Source organism: Sus scrofa, chromosome 5 (assembly GCF_054392235.1).
Source record: "Sus scrofa isolate SSC_HxYL_T2T_F1_AM1 chromosome 5, Sscrofa_HxYL_maternal_Yorkshire_Landrace_v2.0, whole genome shotgun sequence".
Taxonomy (NCBI): Eukaryota; Metazoa; Chordata; class Mammalia; order Artiodactyla; family Suidae; genus Sus; species Sus scrofa.
Genome location: NC_139387.1, coordinates 73,470,226 through 73,491,227, shown reverse-complemented (window position 1 = coordinate 73,491,227; position 21,002 = coordinate 73,470,226). Strand labels below are relative to the sequence as shown.

Below are 21,002 nucleotides of genomic sequence, written 5' to 3'. Positions count from 1 at the left end.
TCCGAGCTGTAGCCACCGGCCTACGCCAGAGCCACAGCAACACGGGATCCGAGCCGCGTCTGCAACCTACACCACAGCTCACGGCAACGCCGGATCGTTAACCCACTGAGCAAGGGCAGGGACCGAACCTGCAACCTCATGATTCCTAGTCGGATTCGTTAACCACTACGCCACGACGGGAACTCCAGAAACAGGATTTGAACCTGCGAAGTCTGGTTCATGATTTGAAGCACTGTATTATATCACTTCTCAAGTAAGTATTAGAAATGCAAGACTCTCTAAAACACACTTCAATATTTGAAGAAGGAGTAGGATGTAGCCCTGACCTCAAATTTAAAGCATGGGCTATGGGTAGGAGGTATTTCCAGGCCTACAGAATGACAGGGGGCTTGACTCAATCAATGTGGACCAGGAGCAGCTGGGGTTAGAGGTCCCATAAATACTAAGAGACACCACTGCTGGGGTAGGCAGGAGGGTGAAGCATGCTTCCAATACACAACAGTGCCCCTTGCACGGACCTTGGCAGCGCTGGCTTTACAAAGAGTGATGGGTTCAATTTGCCCAGCAAGGCTGAGAGTCAGCACTTCACGAGACAGGCATGATTGTCTAGAGAGCAAATCAGGGAAGACACTTTGCAATTAGAGAAAGTGCCATGGAGGCAGGAAAGTCAGGGTTCTGCCAAGAGAGGAGCAACTGCTGACTGCATAGACTGGTCACCACCCCACAAGCAGAGGTGACAGACCAGACAGAAGCCTGACTCCCTCCACTTTCCAAGGAAAGAACTATCTCCATGCATCATATCCTCCCTCTTCTGGCAGTGAGCAGGGTCTTCACAGCTCACTCAGTCTGTGCCCCAGCCCCTGCAAACATCAGTCTTGGAACCTCCAGAAATGTCAAGAGTTTGAGGGTAAATGCTATTTTGCCTAGGAAAGCTGTATCACCATTTTTGAAAGTAGCAACTGAAGAGGCGCCCTAAAGAGTGATCTGCCTTTCAATGACTGACTTCTTTTTTTTTTTTTTTTTTTTTTTTTTCGCTTTTTAGGGCTGCACCCACGGCATATGGAGGACAGGGACTGAATAGGAGTTACAGCTGCCCGCCATAGCCACAGCCACAGCAATGCAGGATCCGAGACTCGTCTGTGACCTACACCACAGCTCACGGCAATGCCAGATCCTTAACCCACTGATCGAGACCAGGGATCGAACTCACAACCTCATGGTTCCTGGTCAAATTCATTTCTGTTGTGCCACAACAGGAACTCCAACAACTGGCTTTTTAACTCAGCTTCTTCTAGAATGAATTTCTCAGCTACATCAACTCTGTATTGGGCATTTGCTCGGTGGAACACCCCTCCGCATTCTGTGTATTTTTCCAAGACAGGCTTTGTAACACCCATCTTGCTTACCCCAAACCCCGGCAGCAAGCAGACGGCATTTAGAGCTCTGCTTCAAGAGAGGCTTTCGTGCAAAACCTTCAGATTTTAGGTGCAAATGCCTGTCTGAGTCAATCTATCTCCCTTCTGCCTGATGGGTGTTTTGGGCTTCTTTCCATCCCGGGGATGAAAAATGCACGTTCCATCTGTGCCAGTTATTAATTTAATGTCTCTTAGCTCCAACCCCCTCCACCCCCCCCCCATCTTTCTCCTGCTTCGTAACACAGGAGCTGGACCCTACAGGCGAGGTTTCTTGTTGCCAGCTGGCTGCAGGTGCAGTTTGGACCGTAGGAGTTGGGGAGGGCCAATGCAGAGCTGCGGGAGAAAGAGGGGCCTTTTTTTCCCCTTCTCATCGTCTGGTTTTCAGTGCAGCTGCCAGCAGATCAGCAAGCAGGAGCAGGCATCCCAGGTCCCAGCATAGCGGTTTCCTAGCAGTGCATACTGCCCTGGGCAGTTCAACAGGGGCTGTCCTCTTACCATTACTGTCCCCTCGCTGCAGGCAGTGTGTTCCTGTCGCCCCAGAACAGAACTCTCCTTGGGTGGGGGGGGGAGGGGGGTCTGAGGCCAGCCTGCCCCCTACCCAGGCCCTTTACTCTGAGCTTCTTGGAAAGCTATTTTGTTCACTGCGCCTCTGTTTACTGACACTCTCACCCCTTGGAGTCCTGTTGGACTCTCTCCACAGTTCCCCACCCTTTCTATAGCTAACAGCCTTTCTATTAAATTTCCCTGTGCCTTGGGATAGAACACGATGGGGGATTCTATGAGAAAAAGAATGAGTATATACATATGACTGGGTCATTGGGCCGTACAGCAGAAATTGATACAACACTGTAAATCAACTCTCATTTTAAAAACACACAAAAATAAATAAATTTCCCGGTGCAAACTTCCACTCTGATGTCCGTCTCTTGCCTGGATTCTGACTGACAACCATCCAAGCACATTTTGGTGTCTGATTTTTATGGCTGAACAAAAGACTCTCTTCATTCTGCACAAAGGACTCTTCTGTCAGTGTGTGGTTGCCATTAACATAGGTTTGAAGTGGTGACCCAGCACCCAGGGGCTAAGGGCACAAGAAATAAAGCCCAAGGGCTGTGTTGCTTCCTAGTCGTGTGTCCTTGGGCAGAGGGCCTCCTTGCGCCTCAGCGGCTTCATGTGGAGAATGGGGCTAGATAGGCTTGCCAGAGAAAATACATAGGAATTTCAGATAAATAACAAACAATTCCTTAGCAGAAGTATGCCCCTGTGAATGAAAAATATTGCTGCCGTCTCAGTAAACTGAGGCTGTCGCAACCATCGGGCCGTCACATTGCAGCCTCCAGGGTGGTGCACTCTGAGGGGATGCAAGATGAGAAACCACAGGACACTGGCCCTAGATAGTCAGGTGCATTTCAAAAGAATGACTTTAATGAGCCCAGACTTTCGCATCTTCCCATACCCAGAAAAACGCTAGATTCCTTGAGATGCCTGGTTTTCTCTCTCTTTTTTTTTTTTTTTTTCCTTTTTATGGCCACACCTGCAGCATATGCAAGTTCCTGGGCCTGAATGTGAATCAGAGCTGCAGGGCCTACACCACAGCCACAGCAACACCAGATCTGAGCCACATCTGTGACCTATGCCGCAGGTGCAGCAACACCGGATCCTTAACCCCCTGAGCAAGGCCAGAGATTGAATCTGCCTCCTGGTGCTGCCAAGACATTGCTGATCCTATTTTGCCACAGCAGGAAGTCCAGGGCAGGTGTCTCCCAGCTGCTGAAATCCTGGTGTTGTTTCCAGTTCCAGCTCTCATGCCATCCTGCACCAAAACCCCTTTCCCTCGTGAGACAGCAGAAATGTCTGCTCCTGGCAAACCACACCCCACAATCCCCCCCCATCCCAAACCCCTGCAGACAACCAACCTAGTTCATGCACAACCTGACTTCGCTTAACAAATCACTGTCTTTCCAGCACCATTGCAAGAGGGTGGAGGGGGATAAAAGCTGAGAAGCACCATCTCTGTTCTTGAGGGCCACAGAGCCTGGAGGATGGAGAATCTGGGGACACCATATGCAGAGGCAATATACTGCTCCATAGACGCCCAGGCTTAGGTGTGTATAAAGTATGGTTGACCAGCACACTTGGTAGGGATTACAAGTTTGTCCCAGGTAAAGTTAATCTTTTCCAAAAAATATAAAGCATTCTCATGCTCACAACATATGAGGTGGGACCATTTTTCCCTTGTCTTTCCTTTCACTCCCAGGCATTGAACTACGCCTAATATTAGGTGTGTGTTTGTAATCCAGGAGGACCCTCCCAGGCCTGAGGGAGGGTGGGGTGGGGGGCAGACCCTCCCGCATCCTCTGCTCTAGGTCCTCTCTGAAGTCTCAGATAATAGTATCTCATGTCCATTTCCGGAGTTGTCTTACAGATGCTGAAACCCCCAAAGGGAAGATGCTAACTGCTTGATGACCACGAACATGTAGCCCCCAGGCCTCTTGGAGCCTAAGGACAGATCCCGCTAACCCCTGGGACACACCAGCAGCCAATCAGGGAACCCCGGGGTACCTCACTATCAGCCAATCAGGGAATTGTGCATGAGCTGATCACACACCCAGGGACATCCTCTCCCTCACCTGGCCTTTGAAAAGCCTCTCCTGAAACCCATCAGGGGGTTCCTGTGTCTTAAGTACTAGCTACCTGCACTTCTCCCCTGGAGCCCTGCACTTCCCTTCACCACAGCGTATCAGTGGATTGGCTTTACTGTGTACAGGCGAGCAGACCCCAGGTTGGTTTGGTAACAAGGTGATTGTTCTGGAGCTCAAATCTTGCTTGGAAAAGGAGAAGGAACACAGAAAGTCAGAGGCCTCAGGCAGAAAGAGAAGCAAGGCGTTTAGAGTTTAGGGCAGTAGGAGTACAAACATCAGGTATTTAAAGCTCATGCGTGTACAGTCTCATAAATCACGTGCTAGTGTGTATATATGCACGTGTGCACATGCAGACAGACACACATGTTAAAGACAAGCTGACACTGAGTGGGTCTGCTGCAGCGATGATGCTTAGCAGCCCACCAGACAATCCCCTCCAAGGGACCACAGAATCACTATGACCTCCAACCAGTGTGAACTGATACAGGACATAGCTCTTAACCAGAGGTTCGGGGTCGCAGGAAAGAGGATGAAGAAGGGTGGGAGGAGGGAGCTGATACTATCTAGGCTCCAGGAAGTAAAAATTCAACAGAGACCAAGGACGGTACTTGAGAAATCCAGCTGGAGGGCTGTCAGCCTTTGCTGGGCTCTGGGATGCCAACCCCAGGGCGCCCTCTTGTGGATCTCGGAGGCTACTGACAGCACGGACCAACGTATGGTTAGAGCCTGGGGCCAGTCCTTCCTCTTGTTTGAGGAATTCACACGCCCCTTCCTTCCGCCTCTAGCTCCTTGTAAATATGCAGGACTGAACAGCGGTCTCCCTGACCCAGGGGACTCAGAGTTGTTACAAGAACCCCAAAGAAAGATATTTCGCACCCCTCTTGGTGAGTCATTCCAACTAGTCAGTGTTTACTTTCCCTACCTTTCTGATCCAGCAGTAAGGATACCTGCAAGATTAGACCAGGTGAGGGGTGCGTGGCTACTCTCTTCATTCATGAACTTGTATTGAGCCGGAAGGCATTTACTACATGTAGCTAAGCATTAAGACAGGCCATGTCCTAACGCTTAGCTACATTAACTCATGAGCTAGCTCTCGCAGCAGCCCCGGGAGGCAGGTGCTGTTTTTCTGATGGGGCAGCTGAAGAAGAGGTGCCACACAGCCTGCGAGTGCTCATGGCTGGATGTGAACCCAGGCTGTCTGGCTTCAAGTCTATACGGCTAATCCTGCACTGCTTTGGATATGTGTGTGTGGCACAGGACCTACCCACCTAGAATTGAACAGTCTGGTGGCTGTATTCCCAGGGCTTGTTATCTTTTCAAAGTGGGGATCCCATGTCCCCCATGCCCCCGTCATTACTTCAGCACAAAGGATGGCAGTTTGGGAAACCAAGGCAAATACCACCAAAAATAAACCCATGTTTCCCTTCCAGCCCCCACCTTCGCCCAGGCCAGCCTCTGCCCTAAATGCTCATTGGACCCTCTTCTCCAGGGATGGAATAACAAACTTGCAGTAGACAATTGCTTTAGGCTGATTTATTCGACCCAAGAAAACTATGTGTAAATTGAACCATACGTCCCTGGTGAATTATACTCTAATTGCAGGGAGGGAATTTATAACTTTCTTTAAATGGACTCTCAGAAGATCAACATATTTGGTCAAAAAGAAATTCACTGGGAGAACTCAATGCACCAAGCCTGTGGGCAGCACGCGCCAGATTTCAGTATTTGCTATTTCTGGTATAGCAGCTTGATCACACCACAGCTTTGGTCCTCTGTGACCCACGTCTGATCACCACTTCCCCACAGTAGATGAGGGACCCAAGAGGGGAACAAATCAGAGGAAGGAGAGAAAAATAGTCAAATCGCGCTGTTGACCAAGATCCTACTTGGGGTAGTTCAGACATCCGATCAGAAGGAATGGACACGGTGGATGAAATGCTGGAAGCCCACGCTGGCAGGGCAGGAACACACCCTCCTGTATCAGGGCCCCAGGCACCCCTAGAGCTACGGCACCCGGCGACCCCACCCCTGTAGACAGACCAGGACCCACCTGCTCTTGGCAGGCTGAGCCAGAGCAGGGTGGGGCCCAGCTAGGTGCAGGCAGCCGCTGCCAAGACCGGCCTTGAATGTTGGTGCAGACTTCGTTCCTCATGAGGTTCAATTTAGGTTTCTTTCCCTGGATGAATAGGATTTGCTCTCCCATCATAGGAGACTCATCAGAGAGACTAATGTCTCTGGGCTTTTCCTCCCATACATATACATGCAGAGATATAAGTACAGATGGAGATACAGGTATATGTCCATATGGGTATAAGTGGAGATATAGGTTTAGATGGAGATACACATACAGATAAAGGCATAGATGGAGATATAGGTATAGACATAGGTATAGATGGAGATTTAGGTATAAATATAGATGGAGATGGAGATAAAGGCATAGATGGAGATTTAGGTACAGATATAGATAGAGGTATAAACATAGCTAGATAATAGACACAGATAATGTATACTCGTGGGTGAGCGAACGCTCAGGGCCTTATGTTCAAGGGTGGGCTGGGGACTCAGGCAGTCGTGCACTGTTAGTATTGGACCTCGGACACGTCACAGTCTCTCTAAGTGTTAGTTTGCTTATTGGTAAAATGGAGCGATGCTGCCTAGTCCCTAGCCCTGTGAGGGTTCCCTGAAATAAGGGACATTATTCTGAAGCTCTCCTGCTGGGAGGGAGCTCAGAGTCGGGGGTGACTTGTATGAGCTGTGTTGGCAAAGAAGAGGGAGACGGTGTGGGGACAACCCAAGTAAATGCAGAGGAGTAGCCTCTGGAGCCAGGAGAGACTTGGAGCTCACCTGAGATGGGAAGGGAGCTGAAGGGAGGAAGAGGTGGAGAGGCAGGTGAGGAGGTGAGGGGTTCCCAAGACACATGTGATTTTTGTTTTGTTTTGTTATGTTTTGGTCTATTTTAGGGCTGCACTCAGGGCATATGGAGGTTCCTAGGCTAGGGGTCGAATCGGAGCTACAGCTGCCAGCCTACACCACAGCCACAGCAATGCCAGATCCAAGGTGCATCTGTGACCTACACCACAGCTCACGGCAACGCCAGATCCTTAACCCACTGAACAAGGCCAGGATCGAACCTGTGTCCTCATGGATACTGGTCCGATTCATTTCCACTGAGCCACGACAGAAACTCCCCCAAGACATGTTTCCTCTGCACAAATTCATTCCCTCCAAACACTTTCTTGAGTGTCTACTGTGTACAAGGGGCCTCAGACAGTCTCCTTGCCCCAAACATTCTTAGAGGCTGGAGGGAGGTCAGGCAGGACCCACCTCGTGGCCAATCAGGAGGGCAGTTCTAAGCACAAGCGCGTGTCTGCCTGGAGGCCACCTTCCCTGGCAGCCTGCCCCGGCCAGCTGCCTGTCTCAGCGGGCGTGAATCACCCTCAAGGCAAGTAATCATTGCTGCCTTTGCTCAGCAATTGTGTTTGAAAACCAGGACACCAATTCTTCTTGAGGTCTCCTGCAACATCTTGCCAGGAGTTCCAACCTGGCCCCTCGGGTCTGTCCTCAGAAAGAAGCCGAACACCTGCTTCTGCCTCACAGCCCTGTAGGGGTTAGAGAATGTTACTAACTTCCTCTAGAGCTGCAGGCATGATTGCCCATCGTGGACGGACTGAGAAAACAGGATGCAAACACGGTCTTCATTTTCACAGCACAGAGTTTCTGTGGGATTTAGTGACACAGGACACAGAGGAAGTACTATTGCCTTTGGCCACGAACAACGCGTTGGAGGTGGGCGGCGGCGGCAAGGTGGTCAGTGATATTCTTCCAAAGACAATAGACTATGATGCACCCTGGGGACCATGTCACCTCTATTACAACCCACAGGAGTTCAGTCAGGGGACAAGGGAACTTTGCTCCCCATCCAGAGGGTCAGCCACCTCCTCAGGGACAGGCAGGTGGCAAAAAACTAGAATCAATATTATAGTTTAATTTGATCCTAACTAATATAATGTTGTACTAGCAGGTATTTTTCCTTTTTATGGCCACACTGCAGCATGTGGAAGTTCTTCAGGCTAGGGGTCGAATCAGAGCTACAGCTGCCAGCCTATGCCACAGCCACAGCAACACCAGATCCGAGCCACATCTGCAACCTAGGCCACAGCTTGCTGCAATGCTAGGTCCTTAACCCACTGAGCAAGGCCAGAGATTGAACCCATATCCTCACGGAGGCAACGTTGGGTCCTTAACCCACTGAGCCATAACGAGAACTCTGAGCAGTTATTTTTTTTTTAATCCCTTTATTGTCCATTGATAGATAAATGGATAGAGAAGATACGATATATTTATACAATAGAATATTGCTCGGCCATAAAAAACAGTGGAATAATACCATTTGCAGCAACATGGACAGAACTAGAGATGATCATACAAAGTGAAGTAAGTCAGAAAAAAAAAAAGAAAAATACCGTATGATATCATTTACATGTGGAATCTGAAATAGTACACAAATGAACCTATCTACAAAAGAGAATCTGACTCAAGGACACAGAGAACGTACTTGTGGTTGCCAAGGGGAGAGGGTGTGGGGAGGGAAGGATTGTGAGTTGGAGGTTAGCGGATGCAAACTATTACATACAGGCTGGATACACAACAAGGTCCCACTGTATAGCACAGGGAACTCTACTCAATATCCTGTAAGAAATCACGATGGAAAAGAATAGAAAAAGAGGACTTCCCATTGTGGCTCCGGGGTAACGAACCCAACTAGTATCCATGAGGGTGTGAGCTCGAACCCTGGCCCCACTCAGTGGGTTAAGGATCCGACATTGCCGTAAGCTGTGGTGTAGGTTCCAGACATGGCTTCAGTCTGGCGTGGCTGTGGCTGTGGCATAGACCGGCAGCTGCAGCTCCAATTTGACCCCTAGCCTGGGACATCCATATGCCACAGATGTGGCTCTAAAAAGAAAAAAGAAAAAAAATTAAAAAGAAAAAAAATATATATATATGATTAAGTCACTTCACCACACAGCAAAGAGTAACACAACACTGCAAATCAACTACACTTCAACAACATTTTAAGAAAATCCATTTGGGAGGATTAAAAATCCTCCTAAATCTTCAGAAAATATGCCTCAAATGGTAGTCATTTTAAACCACAGAATCCTGAATACAGTTGGGGTAAATTCCAATTCAAGAATTTTTTTTTTTTTTTCCAGAAGCCAACGAAGAACAGCAAAATACAGCACTCGAGAATACGACTGCAGGAGTTCAGCACATGCTGCCCCCAGATTTGCTGCTTTGGTATGTTGATTATTTTGAGCTGTAGGCACTTGGAAAACAGCAACTGCAGGAAGAGAATTTTTCTGAACCCTTTATCTGTCTAAAGACAGATCCCCCAAAAGTAACTCAGACGTCATAGACCCCTACCCGGGAGTTTCATCAACGTGGGAAGAATCAGCTCCCAGACCAACTCCAACACGGACTATCATACCTGCCATCTGCTCTCCCAAAGGCCCCTGTCATCTGCATAAAAATCACTTTGCTCTCCCCTAAGACGCTTGGATCCCCGCTTCCCTTCCCTATTAAGATGGTATTTAAGCCTGAATTCTAAGCCACCTCAAAGAGTTCCTCCCTTTTCCCTGGGTATCTACCATGTACACTCAGCCTTCCATATCCATGAGTTCCCCACTCATGGAGTCAACCAACTGGGGATTAAAAGTATTCGAAAAATTTATCCAGAAAGTTCAAAAAAGCAAAACTGGAAGTTTCCATGTACTGGCAACTATTTGCATAGAATTTACATTGTATCTACAACTATTCCTATAGTATCTATGTTGTGTTAGTTATATTGTAACTAATCTAGAGATAAAGTAGACTAGAGGATGTGTGTAGGTTATATCCAAATTCTTCATTTTACATAAGAGACTTGAGCACCTGTGGATTTTGGCGTGTGTGGTGGGGGACGTCCCCTTGGATACGGAGGAAAGAGTGTCTACGTGAAATTCACATGCCAGTACCTGTCTTGTTTTCCTCTTGTGAATCTGTCATCACAGGGGTCTCAGCCAAGCGTTCAGAAGGTGGAGGGGAAATCCACCCCCCCTGACCCACGCTGACCTCAAGCTTCCTTATCTTTTGTTATATTCTCCCAGTAGTTGCAGTCTTCTATAGACATCCGCCGTGAAGAGGTATCCAGAAGGTAGCTCGTTAATCCTTTCCCAGCCCAGTGGCGTGCCAATGGCGGGAGCCCTGCCCTTCTTCAAGGACTCCTCAAGGGGACCTGGACTGTTGTTAACTACACACAGTATTTACGTGGTATGTACATGGATCTTTGTTTTCCATCCTTAATACCAAAAATGACCTTGGACCTGCATCCTGATTTCTTTGTCGGAATTTCCACCTTTTCCTTTTTCGATTTTCCCTCTTACTTTCCAGGTTGCACATTCCAGGCCCCTGTCCCCACTTCCAAAATGCCCTGGTCTAATCTGCTTTCCTCCTGCTGCATCTGACTCCCTTGTCTGAATTACCTCTTGTCTCCTGAGACGAGACTAAACATGAGAATCTTTTCACAGAGCAAACCCCTTTTTGCAGAGGAAGCAACAGTCTTGATAAAGGGTCTTGGTCAAAATCATACACTGAGGCACAAAGTGAGTTTAGGACTTCTGACTCCCAGGCAACCTATGGGAATCGCAGGCCACAGGGTTCTTAAAAAGTAAAACATCAAGTCTGGCTAGAAGTGCAAAGATGGACGCAATGGTCTTTCAAGAAGCCTTTCGGTCTGAATGTATTTTCTAATAATATATCGTTAGGATTATATGGTGATTATATGGTGATTAAGTAATATATCCAGGTTAAGTCTGTGGGTTATTATGATTCAAAACTTCAGTGCACCCCTGGGTATTTACTGTAGCCTTCAACTCTTGTCTAAGAGTACAAATACTTCCATCTGCTACCTGGCAGATCGATTTTTGGATGACAAAAATTATTGGGCTATAGAAGGAGGATCAAAAATATTTCATGATGTTGGAACAGTGGCTTAATACCAATAAGATTAAATTGAACAGAAACACTCCCTCCCTTCCCCCGAGTTCCAGTCTCTTCCCCAGTGGAAGGACTTTTAACATTTCTCACTACATATGGCTTGAACCCTGCATTTTCCTTAACAAATTCCATAACCCCTGTCCTATGTCATTAGAAATCCTTCAGAAAGATCATTTCACAGACACGTCATATTTCATCTTATGTATTTGCTCTAATGTATTTATCATGCTCCTATTTTGACCAGGGATGTCAATGCCAATTATAGGCAGACCTCCGAGATACTGTGGGTCTGCTTCCAGACCACTGCAATAAAGCGAATATCACAATCAAGTGAGTCATGTAAATTTTTTTGGCTTCTCGGTGCACATGAAAGTTATATTTACACTATACAGCAGTCTATTAAGCATGCAAAAGCATTATGTCTAATATTATATATATTATATTATACATAGTTTAATTTAAAAAAAACTTTATTGCTAAAAAATGCTAACCATTATCTGAAGCTTCAGTGAGTTGGAACATTTTTGTAATAGTAGCATTGAAGATCACTGCAGCAAATATAATAATTTAAAAGTCTGAAATATTAGGAGAATTACCAAAATGTGACAAAGAGACATGAATTGAGCAAAGGCTATTGGGAAAATGGCACCTATAGACTTGCTTAATGCAGGGTGGCCTCAAACCTTCAATGTGTAGAAACACGACATCTGGGATGTGTTTAAAACGAGGTGTACTTCTATTTGATCTTAAAAATAATACTACAATGATCATCCCTTTATATTAAAAATAATTTAAATTTAACAGGGACAAATGTAAAGGCCTTTATTTCAGCTCAAACTCAATCACACAATTATAGATTCTATTTGTCTGGTTTCCCAGCAACTTCTAGAAAAAAAAAAAAGCCCTAGGATATTTCGGTTGTTGGCAAGTGCACTATTTCCCAACAGTGCAACCAGCATGGTGCTCAGATCAGGGGGCATTTGTTCTACTGTTCTCTGTGCTGGGTGCATTACATCTGAAATACCACCCATTCCAGATACCACGCTTCACACGCAACATGGACAGAAGGCGGGTGGCTAAGCTGGCAGAGCAGAAAGACCCTGAGCCCACCCCCTCTGGTGAGCACACCAAAATCACAACTCTCTACAGGACAGCCAGGGATGAAAAAGACCAGAGAAGTTCAGTAAAATCCCATCGTTATCAGATGAGTAATGGCTGAAAGAAGCCAGAGGTTTAACTCTGAAGAGGAAGCCCTAAATCATGAGATCACATATAAGAAAGAACATTTTTGGAGTTCCCTGGTGGCTCAGCAGGTGAATGATCAGGCATTGTCACTGCTATGGCTCAGCTCACTGCTGTGGGTGGGTTCGATCCCTGGCTCCGGGAACTTCCACATTCTGTGGGCACAGCTGAAAAGAAAGAGAATAACATTTTCGGGAAGAAGAATTCGAATTATTCTGATGCAGATTTCAAAAGATGTGGCCTAGAGCAGTTAAAAAAAAAGAAGAAGAAGAAGAAAGAATGAGCGAGCTTAAAGAGACTGCCTTCTCCCCACTGAAAACCATGAGAGCAGAAGGGCTGGGTGAAGTCAGAATCAACCTGAGTGTGAGATGGCTGGTCCTCCTCCCCTGTCTCCTTGGGTGCTGGCCTTCTTCAAGATGCCCTCCTCAGCCTCTCGTCATCTCCTGCCTATGTTTCCCATAGGTGAAGTCATTAACTTCTATGGCTTAACAGCCACTTACCCAAGCATGACCTTCGAATCTCCGTCTCTGGTCCTGACCATCTGCTTGGACTCCATTACCAGTCAGAGGAGAGTCTTTTAAACTGTAATGAATCAAGATCAGACTTAATTATCTTCCTGTTTTCATTAGTCAGGACTCCCGGTTGCAAGAGTCAGAAACCCAATAGTAACTACCTAAGGCATAAAGGCTAATTTATTGGTTCATGGTAACCAAACTGTAGGACAGGCAAGGATGAAATTAGCTTTAGGAAAGCCTGGAACCGGGGGCTGAAAGGCCAACAGAACTTCCTTCCTTCTGTCTCTCGCATCTGCTTCACTCCATATGCTAGTTTTAATTTTTTTCTACTGAAGACCAGCTTTTTCTAAATATTAGATCTCTAGATTTGCAACTTGACAGATGCGCCATGAGGAAAAAAAAGGGGGCGGGAGGGGGGCTTTTCCCCTCATGGCAATTCAAAAATTAGACTTTTCAGGGAAGGTCTCAGATGGGGTCACATGGCCATATTATGTTGGCCAAACCCCTTGGACAGGGTGGATAAAATAAGAAAATATGATTGAACTAGCTTGTATCTGGTATCTCCCCTTAGAACAATCACTCTATTTTTTCGATAAATAAAAAAAGTAGCTCTTATTAGACTCACATATTCAAGTTGGGACAGAGAGAACATGTATGTCCAGGTGTGCCTGCTGTGCCCAAGAGATGGGAGCAGTGACAGGTAAACACACCATGAATGTCCACTGCGCTCCCCAATGAAGCTCTGTGTCCCATATTCTTACTCCCCACTGATAACATCTCTACTTCTCCAGGCTCACAGACTCCGCCTCGGCTTCCTAAAAATGTTGGTCAGTGCCCCAGACAAAAATCCAAACTTTTTTTTTTTTTCTTATTTTGCTTTTTAGGGCTGCACTCATGGCATATGGAGGTTCCACTGATGGCATGTGGAGGCTAGGAGTCAAATCAGAACTGTAGCTACCAATCTGAGCCACAGCAATGCCAGCTCATGCCAGCTCCCAGCAACACCAGATCCTTAACCTGCTGGGGGCAGGGGGTGGGGGAGGAGGAGGGGATCAAACCTGCAACCTCATGGTTACTAGTCTAGTCAGATTCGTTTCCGCTGAGCCATGATGGGACCTCCCCAAACTCCTTTCTTCGAACACAAATCCCCTCCCAACCTGGGCCATCCCTCTTTCCAGCCAGACCTCCTCTGATGCAGATGCCCCACCTTGCTTCTTGCACCAGCACACACGGCCGGCACACCTGCTCACCGTTCCTCAGACACAGACCCTCTCCCAGCTCCGCACATTCACCCACCCTCATCTCTGCCTGGATGGGACTGTCCTTTCTCACTTTCTCACCTGTATTTTCCTTCAAGATTTAGGTGGAAAGTGGCCTTACCGCCCCTACCCTCTAGGAACATCTGACCCCTCTGCATTTCGTGACCATGAATTTGTCTCTCTGAGCAGCACTTATCACATGGGATTATTGTTTATTTGTTGACCTGTGTCAAGAGCTCTGGGAAGGCAAGGACCATAGCTGTTGGTCTTTGAAATCAGTCCTAGCACAAGGCCTGGTCTGTGAGGTGAAGACGTGGAGTCTGGCCAGCTGACCCCTGTGAGGCCATCCTGTTCTCTCTGCTCTGGGTGGGGCTTGACCACTGAGTTGTGCCAATTACACCTTCTGCTACATTGCCCCGGGCATTCAGGGGGGAGCCCTCAAAACTTAGACCCCCCAGGAGGATGTTCCCTGCCTGTGGATGCCATCTCACCCGCATGACCCCAGACAACACCCGAGTGCCATCATTCCTCTCATTAGAATGGACTAGACTCTCAAATGTCATTGGCGAGAGGACCCACTTTCTCTCAAGCACCTCCGGCTACACTGAAAAACACCCTCAGTCTCTGCCACTTCATCCTTTATGTCCGTACACTGTGCTTGTTATTTGGTTTTCTGTCTGCCTTCCATTTTACGGTCCGAGTCCGATGCTGGGGAAACTGTGCTTATAAATTGCTTCGCAGAAGTGACCTGGTTTTAATGTTTGGCCGCTTTGAGAGGGTGGAAGCTGCGTATCACAGGAGACAAGAGTTAGAAGGGGTCTTAGACCAGCCCCTCACCTACAGATACGGAGCTCAGGTGCTGGGGAGGAAGTGACTTGCCAAGGCAGTGGAAGAACCAAGATGAGATTCAGGTTAACGCAGGTAACTGTAAAACCAACGGATATATGTGTGCGTATCTGGAGCAATGCGCTAGATACTGCCAGAAGAAAAGAAGAAAAATGACAACCTGGCCCTGAGGCCTTAGTCAATGGTGGCAGCTTTTTTGAGGGGTGGGGGGCACATCTGCAACGTATGGAAGTTCCCAGGCTAGGGGGCACATTGGAGCTGCCGCTGCCAGCCTATGCCACAGCTACAGTCACAAAGGATCCGAGCCGCATCTGTGACCTAAGCCGCAGCTTGTGGCAATGCCAGATCCTTAACCCACTGAGCGAGGCCAGAGATTGAACCCGCATTCCTCCTCGTGTCAGGTTCTAGACCTGTTAAGCCACAACAGGAACTCCTGGTGGCAGGTTCTTAACTGCAGGCCACGGTAATCCAGGAAGAGCCAGAGCATTAGTGCTGTTGGTGCTACTGTTGATGGTGAAAATGTCTCCACAGAGACCCCTCAGGCTGGAAGGGATGTTCAGAATCCTCCTGAATGTAAATTGGTACCACCACTATGGAAATCGGTACGGAGGTGCCTCAGGAAACTAAATATAGAACTACCATATGATCCAGCAATCCCACTCCCCGGCATATAGCCAAACAAAACTATAATTCCAAAAGGTACATGCACCCTTATGATCTTAGCAGCACTATTCACAATAGCCAAGATGTGGGAACAACCTAAACGTTCATTGACAGATGAATGGATTAAGACAATGTGGTACATGTACACAATGGAATACTGCTCAGCTAAGAAAAAAAAAGAACAAAATAATGCCATTTGTGGCAACATGGATGGAACTAGAGACTCTCACACTCAGTGAAGTAATCCAGAAAGAGAAAGACAAATACCATATGATATCCCTTATATCTGGAATCTAATATATGGTACAAATGAACCTATCTACAGAAAAGAAACTCATGGACTTGGAGAACAGACTTGTGATTGCTACGGGAGGGGGACAGGGACTGGGAGTCTGGGGTTAGTAGATGCAAACTACTGCATTTGCAGGGGATAAGCAATGAGGCCCTGCTGTGTAGCACAGGGAACTCTATCCAATCACTTGTGATGGAACACGATGGAGGACAATGTGAGAAAAAGAATATATGTATGACTGGGTCACTTTGCTGTACAGCAGAAATAGAACATTGTAAATTAACTATAATAAAACTTTTTTTTCTTTTTAGGGCCGCACCCGCAGCATATGGAGGTTCCCAGGCTAGGGGTCGAATCAGACCTGTGTCCTTATGGATACTAATCAGATTCATTTCTGCTGAGCCACAATGGGAACTCCAAAAATTTTTTAAATAAAAAAATATGCAGCCAGATGAAATGCATAGCGTGTTTTGGGAAAAAAAAAAAAATCCAGAGTTCCCGTCATGGCACAGTGGAAACGAATCAAACTAGGAAACATGAGGTTTCAGGTTCAATCCCTGGCCTTGCTCAGTGGGTTAAGGATCTGGCATTGTGGTGAGCTGTGGTGTAGGTCCCAGATGCAGCTTAGATCTGGCGTTGCTGTGGCATTTCACCTCCTATTGGACCCCTAGCCTGGGAACCTCTATATGCTGCGGGTATGGCCCTAAAAAGCAAAAAAGAAAAAAAAAATTTAAAAATCCTCCTGCCCTTACGCACAACCTGTTCTGCCCCAGCCCACCAGGAAGCTGGAAGGACGTCTAGGTCAGAGATGGATGCTTATTTATGCTGCTTGGCCTTTCTGTGCCTTGGTTCTTCATGCTCCTCGAGAGGTGAAGGGCTGTGCTGAGGTCTGACACTAGCTCTCAGTGTCCCTGCTCCCAGACATTCTGGGCCTTGGCCTTGGCCTGACAGATGCCCTCTTCTGGGACCAGCTCAGACAGTGATGAGACTGTATGTAAGTGTGGGGCAGCCAGAATATGCCAGACACTGTGAGAAGCCCTTTCATACCCCCAGGCTCAGGTAAGTCTCACAACAGCATTCAAGACAAGGAAACAACTGCTCAGAGAGGCTGGGCAACTTCTCCAAGGCCATGTGGCTGGAAAGTGGCAAAGCTGGGTCTGTAACACAGGGTGGTCTGAGTCTGAAATCTGTGATTTTCATTAAAGCACATTGCTGTGCGAACAGAAAATGCTAAACCCATGACACACGTATGTTTAAATGCTAATCTTAATAATACATATATTGAAGTTCCCAGACCAGGGATCAAACCTGCGCCACAGCAGTGACACCGGATCCTTAACCCACTGAGCCACCAGGGAACTTCATATATTTTTTAAATGAAAGATAGTAGCACCAAGATCAGGCAAACATAGTCACCTTACAACAAAGTTACACTAAAAGATGCTCACTGGCCCAGGATCACGACACCTGTGGTTGGCTCCTGCCGGCTTTGACACTGACTTGTGACCTCAGGAGCCCGCTTCCTATCCTCACAATGGTCAGTTACTACTGACCCCTCCTCTGTTTCACAGGAACCGTATGAAATTTTACCTTTAAAAAATCTGCAGTGCCACCAAGGTCAACGTCTCAGGTTCTGAGGAAGTATTTCAGAAATGCGTGTTGATACATCTCAGATTCCAATTTTAAGCTGTTGTAGCCCAGCTTTCAGACACACATTTGGTAAAGAGCAGAGGACATGCAGAGCGTTGGGAGGAGCTGACTTTACAACTGAAAGGAACTGAGTCTCTCATCTGCCGCAAGGAGGACGGTGAAGCTTTGGGGCTCCATGACTTGAGAATAACACAGAGGATCCCCAAAGAAAACACGGGGGTGATAAAGAGCTGGAGAGTAAGGCAAGGAAGAAGTTACAGGGTTAGGGACTGTGGTTTTATTTTTATTCGATGCCTGAAGAGGGAAGGTTTGAAGCATAACTGTCTTTGTATTCAAAGATACTCTGTGTGCTTTGTATTTGGGACTCAAAAAGTACCCCCCAATTATATGCTAGATCACATGAAATTATGAGAAAAAGAAAGAAAATAGAATTACATGACAGCATGGGAAAATGTTATCCAGGAAGAGCTTTCAGACAGGCCAGATTCTAAAACATTTCAACAGGTTGCTGTAGGAAGGAGCCCGCTTTTCCCAGCAGTTATTACACACGGGATGAATCCGCGCCCGGGTGGACTTCACCAGGGGCACTTGACCGGGGGCTGTTCCCCCTCGGGGCAGGAAGGGGAGGGGGGCGGCGGGGCGTGGGGCCGGGGTGGAGACCAGGCGATTTCTGGAGGGTCCTTCCACCCGGTTCCCTCAAGGTTGGCGGCGCCGGTTCCGGGGTAGGATGCTGCCACCTAGCGCCTGCTGCGCGCACCCGCAAGAGCATCTCACGGCCCCAACACCAGCCTACTCAGGAAGCCCCAGAAACCGGGGGCCTCTGTCCTCCAGCCGCACACAATCGCCCTAAATAGCAAGGCCATCCAGAAAACAGAATCAACATTAAGTTGTCGAATTAAAACATCGTTTTGAGAAAACTAGGAGAGGAGTCAGTGCAGCCTTGAGATATGAGGACGTCGAGTTCCCTTGTACCTCCCAAATGGACCGCTTGGGGGCGCTACGGGAAACAAACGGAACACCTGATCCGTGTGGCTCGACTGGGCAGACACAGCACCCCCCCCCGGGGGGGGGGTGCCGGGACAGCGATCGAATCTAACCCTCACGCTGAGTTTCCAGCACCGCCCCGTGGGCACAGAAATTGGTTGTGCCTCACAGGCACTTCTTGGTGGGCCAGTTGAAAAAGGCATTGAAACGAGTAAAATGGTCCACCAACACGGACAATCTCTAAATCTCTTCTTACTCCCGACTTTGAGTTCCTTGAAGGAAGGATTTTCACCACTGCATCCTGCCTGGCACAGTGCCTGGTATGTAGTCCTTATAGATACTCAGATGGAGTTTGTTGAATGAATCACTATATTCACTTACAGTTTCCCTGGAGGAAGAAAACGAGTGCAAATGAACAGTTATTTAGCAAGTTGAGAAAGAAAAAGAGAGCAGCCCCTGACATTGAGAAACCGGCCCGGCCCTGGCGCTGCCATGTTATTCTCCCATTGGTCGTAAACGCTCTCAGGGGATCCCCACCTCAGGCACGGTTACTAGGACACTGCGACAAAATGAGACAGGGCAAGGCCACTTCACATTTTTGTCTGAGTGCCGACGAAAATAAGGTCAGTGTGCTATCCACGCAAGACCAAACACCCGTCCCTGAGCCAGAATGGGTGTCTGCTGCTGCTTCGCAAATTATAGCTCATCCCCTGGCTAGTCTTCCTTGCCTCCGGAAAAGACCCATTGAGATACCCAATCACAGACCTGCCCGCTTCCTGGCAGCCTCCAGGGCAGGGCAACCCCCTCCTTAGATGCTTCCGCCAAACCCTCCTCACGCTCTTCCTAAGCCCCTCTTCCTGGGACCTGGCGCAGCTCCCGGTCTGTGCTCGCCTCCTCCACAAACCTGCTTGCCTAGCTCCTGGATTGCTTCTGGGGTTATCTGGCGGAAGGACCTTGACCAAGGAAATGCTAAGAAGAAAAAAGAACGCCCCAAAGCTAAGTGCGGTGTGGGTACTACGGGAATACCGGGTCTGTGCGAGCTTAGTTACAGAACACGTCCTGTAATATGTGAGGGTCTTACGTATTAACACCCGCTCACATTTCCGGAGGGCTTATGCTAAGCACTTTACAGATGCCGTTTCATCGCAGGAGGTAGGCACTATTTTTATCCCCATTTACAGACGAGGAGGTGAAGCACAGAGAGGTTAAGAAAGCTCCCTAGGGTCACACAGCTGGCAAGTAGTGGAGCCAGGGTTCAGCTTGGTCGTCTGACTCCAGAGCCCAAGCTTCAGATAAATAGGACTTTGAAGGTAGAAGGGAGGTAGGCAGGCATGTGTTCTTGGGGGAGGTGGGGGCAGGAAAGCAGGAGCAAAGGCCTGGAGGCTGGAATGAACAACTCTGCCTAACAAGCCTCTGTATTCTTGCTGAATAAAAGTCTCTGCAAGCCCTGCTCCTGTCCCCTGGCACCACTAGCACTGGCCCTGCTCCCTGAAGGTGGGTCCCCAGGGCTGGGTGCAGGCACTGGGGGCGACACACACTGGTTCCTTTAGTGACTGTCACCTTCTGTCACCTTCACTTTAATGATAAAAAGTGCTCCATCAGCCTCCAGCCCACACCTTGTTCCTCAACTCCCCTGAAGCCTAGTGGGCTTGGTGGGCTGTGGTGGGAACCCTCCCAGTTGATGCCCACCCACCCTTGAGGTCTCCACGTTCAGATGTCACGTCTTCGGGAAGCCATCTCCTATCCCCTAGTTAGGTTAGATCTCTTTTTCACAGGCTCCCGAATGGCCTCAACCTCCCTTTCAGTAAAAGCCTATCACTCCTGTGACAGTTCAGATGTGTCCTCCAGCTGGATAGCAAGTCCCATGAAGGTGGGGCCAAGGTGGACGCGGTCATTGCCTGGCCCGCTGCAGGGATTCAGAGTCATGAACTCCCAGGGGAAGGGACCACGTAGCAGGACAAATCCAGGGAGAACCGGGTCGGCCCCTTTCCCTTCCTGTCCCAAACTCTTGCCTCTCGTCCTCAGCCGGGTCGGCATTGACGAGCGAAATCCAGCCACATGCTTTTCTTCTAACAAGAGCCTGGTCAGTCCTTCCAAACTTCACCTTCTGAAAAGTGACCTTCCCCCTCTGGTGAGGTGTCCAAGGTCACACGGAGCCAAACAGCAAGGCCAGAAATAAAACTCAGATCAGTGCTCCCAAGGTGGGGCTTGATCTTTTTTCTGAAATGAATAAAGAGGAGAAACAGGGCGGGAACACCAATTCTCTAAGGGTGTTAATCAAACGTGGACGTAGAACGCCTGCCGCTTCCAGGTGCCAGCCAAGGAGACATTAAAGTGAAAGGAGCCTTTCAGGGAAAGATATTTCTTAAAAAGGGACAGGAAAACACAGGAAGTACAAGCTGGAATTACAGTTCATATTGCAGAGATGATCCAAATTTAGTGCCGGATTGCAACCCCCC

General features: G+C 48.1%; 1 protein-coding gene across 10 annotated transcripts in view; it reads right to left on the bottom strand.

Annotated features, from left to right (window-relative positions):
* CRACR2A (calcium release activated channel regulator 2A) overlaps positions 1-21,002 on the bottom strand; it is a 176,244-nt gene that overhangs the window by 153,018 nt on the left and 2,224 nt on the right. For 9 of the 10 annotated variants that reach the window (XR_014845478.1, XR_014845465.1, XR_014845458.1 and 6 more), the window contains exon 3: positions 12,835-12,916. Coding sequence is in view for 1 of the 10 variants with exons in the window: in XM_085025159.1 (XP_084881285.1) it covers positions 12,835-12,916 (82 nt within the window). In the remaining 9 variants the exon portion in view is untranslated. Of the gene's footprint in view, positions 1-12,834; positions 12,917-17,499; positions 17,790-21,002 lie in introns of all 10 variants that reach the window. The other variant, XR_014845468.1, reaches the window with a different exon arrangement.